At 34.3% G+C, this 4,136-nt stretch overlaps 1 protein-coding gene across 1 annotated transcript; it reads left to right on the top strand.

The window, feature by feature from the left end:
• Positions 1–2,509: 2,509 nt before the first annotated feature.
• On the top strand, positions 2,510–3,247 carry LOC110115863. The gene has a single exon (XM_020849258.2). The coding sequence runs from the start codon at positions 2,553–2,555 to the stop codon at positions 2,952–2,954; it is 402 nt and encodes a 133-aa protein (XP_020704917.2). The 5' UTR covers positions 2,510–2,552; the 3' UTR covers positions 2,955–3,247.
• Positions 3,248–4,136: the final 889 nt, after the last annotated feature.

Below are 4,136 nucleotides of genomic sequence, written 5' to 3'. Positions count from 1 at the left end.
ACACACTTTTTATTTGTAATATAAGATATTACATTATTAAATGTCAAATTTTGAGCCTCATTGGTTATTGTAATCATAAAATTTCAGCAAGGAAGCTTTTTAGTTTTCATATCTTACTTTTTTATGAGTTATTGTAAAAAAATGTTGAAATTTAATATTTTTTAACCAAACTCGAGCTACATGATACAAATTCAAAACGTATCAAATATAAACATGTTATTCATGAATAATTTTGAATATGATTTTAACAAACAAATTTCCAAAATGATTTGAACACGAACTATTGTGGATTTTCTCTTATTTTTTTGATAAAAAATATTTTAGATGAGGTTGTGTCGAGGCTGTGGTTGGCCAAAGTTATAACCCTAGATTTGTTTGAGTGCTTGTGAGATGAGAAGGGGCGGAATAATGAAAGTGCTAGGAATAGAAAGTTAATTGTGATAATTTTATAATCTCGCAAAGGAATTATAAATTAATCATGTAGGTTTGAAGATCCTACGAAACAATATAGTTCGCCATAAATAGGAAATGAAGACCAACCCTCCATTATGTTTTCATGTAATCCTAACATTCTTCCCTTAATTGAACTTAGTATATTTGTTCGATGTTTGATCTTTGTGTTATATCATCTCTACCATATCTCAAAGAACTTTTCTTCATAGAGTTAAAATTATTGTAGTCTTCATAAGAACTATCTTGCTTGAATTAGTAGTGACTACGTAGGATTTTGTTGGTAGAGGCTTGTTGTACATGAACTCCTACAATGTTGATGACTTGAACACATTTATTATAGTTTATTATTATTGAAGGATTTATAGTAATGAAGGACATTGATAATCATTTGAAGGTTTAAGATTTGGTGTTTATGATTTTAAATTAAGCTCAAGAGATGTTGAAATGGGTGGAATAGTCACCCAACTCCTTTGTCTACCAACAAAGTTTTTTACTAACCAAGCAACCTTTTCAATCTACCAAATTTTTTTACTAACCAAACAACCTTTTCAGCTTTCTCCTTCATCAAGTAGTCAGTCTGCCAACAAAGTTTTTTTAAAACATTCTCCTCTTCTATGACATTGAGAAAGCCTCTCCACCACACAACAATTATTATTGATATCTATCCATTGCTCTAAACTATTGAATAGATAAGGTTTTCATCAAATAGTATATTAGGCCTTATTCAATTCCCCCTATTTTCTATTCACTTTCAGCACAAAGGTAGTTGAAAGTTTGATCTACTTCTATGTTAAGTTCATTGAATGGTTTTAGTATCTATAGTCGAGCGAAAATGGTCTTCTTCGTCTTACAAAGGTTGCTATTTTCTTAGAATGATGAACGGTAAATTATAATATATTATTTGAAGATGAGAGCGATAAAATGTTTAGAATATTTTATCTTCCTTATCTTTAGTGTGAATATAGTTAAACACAAAATATAAAGAAAAGTTTATTTCTATTGTAAATTATATCATAATTAGCTTCAAAGCTCTTGAATTTATCGGAGATTAGTATAGTTTAAGATGTTATACACAATATTAGAATCTGTTTGAGATAGTTGTAACTTTTTGTAAAGGTTGTTGTAGAGCTATTATGGGGAAATTATCTTTTTAAAATATGATGTAAAAAACAGCTTCTTAGTACAAAATTTTTTGAAAATAGTAAAAAAATAATAGTCAAATAGAAATTATGATTATGATCTACTAAACAAAATAAGAAAGTTGTCTCAAATAGACTCTAAGGTTTCGTTTGGGACAGCTTTTTTACTGCTTCTTAAAGCAGTTTTTTAGTATAAAATTAAATTTTGTACTAAAAAGTTGCTTTATAAAGCAATAAAAAAGTTGTACTAAGGCTTTGTTTGGAACAACTTTCTTATTACTTTGTTTTTTTTTTTCATATTATAGCAATAAATTTTTATATAATCATTGTTTTTTTTGCTGCTTTAAAAAAAATTTATTAGAAATATACTTTTTACAATAATTTTAAAAAGTCATTTTCTCTATATTAATTTTACAAAATAGTAAAAAAATATTGCCAAACGAAATAATTACCTCAGCAAAAATTCAAGAATTTTGAAGCTAAGCTGTTTTTCTTCTCCATACGATCACCAGGAGTACAGCTGCTAGATGTAGTTGAGGCCACATAGAAGGCTACAGGCAATGCTCCAGTAGTCGGTAAGTTCCCGTCGACCAAACCCTGTAAGGCCCGAAGCTCGCGGGTCAGCACGCGGCGCCCAACAGCCAAAAACTCCAGTTTTATTTCCATCTCCTACTCCTCCGCGAACGCACAACTCGTCAATTCACCAATCTTGTCCATCCTTTCTACATCGTACCACGTGGCGCACATTTTATGGACAATTACCATGCTCCCTGTTTGTCCGACCCGTCTCTTTCAAATTCTCAACGCGCGCGCAACTAACTTGACCTGTAGCAGGTTAACGAACTCCCCTCCACAACACAAAATTTAAGTATTGAGAGTCATTTGTTCAACTATTCCTTCCCATATGCTCCATTTTATAAGCTTTTGGTCCGCTTGCCATCTCCTTCCCCAATTGTAGCCATGGGAAATCTTCTCTCCTGTCGGGCTCCCACCAGCAAGTTCATCTTTCTGCCAGACGGCAAAGCTCGCCCGATCGAAAGCTCGATGACAGTTGCAGAGCTCATGCTCGAGCACCCGTGCCATTTTGTTGCTGAGCTTACGAGCGGCAGACCAGTTCCGCTTCCAGCTGATTATAAACTAGATGCAAAGGTGGCATATGTTGTGCTACCGATGACAATAGGAAAAGTGGCGGCGAGGTCGAAGTCTCTACCGACTATATTGAAAGATGAATCGTCGGAGTTGATGGAAGGCGGTTCGGAGATTTTGCTACATAGGCAGTACTCGAGCAAGGGGTGGAAGCCGAGCTTGGGGACCATAGAGGAGTGGTCTTTGGTGAAGAAGGTGCCGCATTGGCTCTTTTGATGTTGAAGGTTTGCCATTGAGAAGTCCAAAGGGGAGGTGACTGAGAACAGGAGACTGATAGCTACTGCTGTAGTTTGAGAGGTTTGGAAATATGTCATTTTTAAATTTAAGGATAAAAAATTATGCAATTTTAATTTGTTGTATAAATCTGCCTGTAAATTTGGGAATTATAAGAGTGTTTGAGTAAATTTATAGATCTTATTATGATTATTAATTTTATTTTTCCAAACATTTGTAAAGGTCAATCAACAATTTAAAAAAATATATATTTTTTGATGATCAAATGAACTATAAAGAGGGTATGGAAGAGGAGATCATGACTTCAACAGCTTTGGTGCACTTGATGAGTTCAATAGGGAGGAAGTGGAGGGAAGAGGAGAGGGGGAGAAAGGGTGATAACTCCTTTCACCATAATCATCTTCTTTTGGATTGTATCAAGAATCTTCTAATCTTATTGTTAATAATATATTGTGATGAAAATGTTAAATAAATAATGATTGTGCTATTAAAATTATGCTTCCTTGGGGATAACTTTCTTACAGCTTTATGAAGCAGCTTTCTATTGCAAAAATTATAACTTCAAAAAAATTTTGTATTAATAAACTGCTTCATAAAACAGTTAAAAAAGCTGTCCCAAACGAAGCCTAGATGCTCTGATAATTCTATAGATGAATTGATGTTATTGCAATTATGCTTTTACTAATTCAAATTGTTTCTATATTTATCAACTCACTTCATCTTGCGATCATTGCTTTGCATTCAGAATAACCCCTACTCCATAATCATGGACTCCACCTCGATGCTCAAGGTGGTGTCTAACGCAAGATGGTTCATTGAGTGGAGGTATCAGCCTAAGGAGAAATTATTCTGTGCGGTCACCGGACCATTCAAAGATGAATCAACATTCACCACTTCATCCGGTACACAGCGGTATAAAGCAAAAAAGTGATGTGCCACATCCTGATTCACCTCTTGATGGCGTCTAGTGACCGCACAGTAATTTCATCAGTCTAAGACCTTAGATCATCTGCAATTAACTGAATTTCCTGAACCTAGAATGATGCTCCATTGAAGTTAACAGATGGACTACTCTATGTGTGCAACGCACGCGAACTAGATATCTTCAACTCGCAGTTCACCTTGGTCTGTTGGTTAGGAGTTGTGGCTGTCAATCAAGAGGTC

The sequence above is a fragment of the Dendrobium catenatum genome, unplaced genomic scaffold (assembly GCF_001605985.2).
Source record: "Dendrobium catenatum unplaced genomic scaffold, ASM160598v2 original_scaffold_192470, whole genome shotgun sequence".
NCBI classification, from domain to species: domain Eukaryota; kingdom Viridiplantae; phylum Streptophyta; class Magnoliopsida; order Asparagales; family Orchidaceae; genus Dendrobium; species Dendrobium catenatum.
Note: the sequence above shows the minus strand (reverse complement) of the source record. Positions and strands in the feature narration are given on the sequence as shown.

Bases quoted from the DNA above. Each gene is read 5' to 3' on its own strand.
- LOC110115863 (XM_020849258.2), top strand. From the start codon at position 2,553: ATGGGAAATCTTCTCTCCTGTCGGGCTCCCACCAGCAAGTTCATCTTT.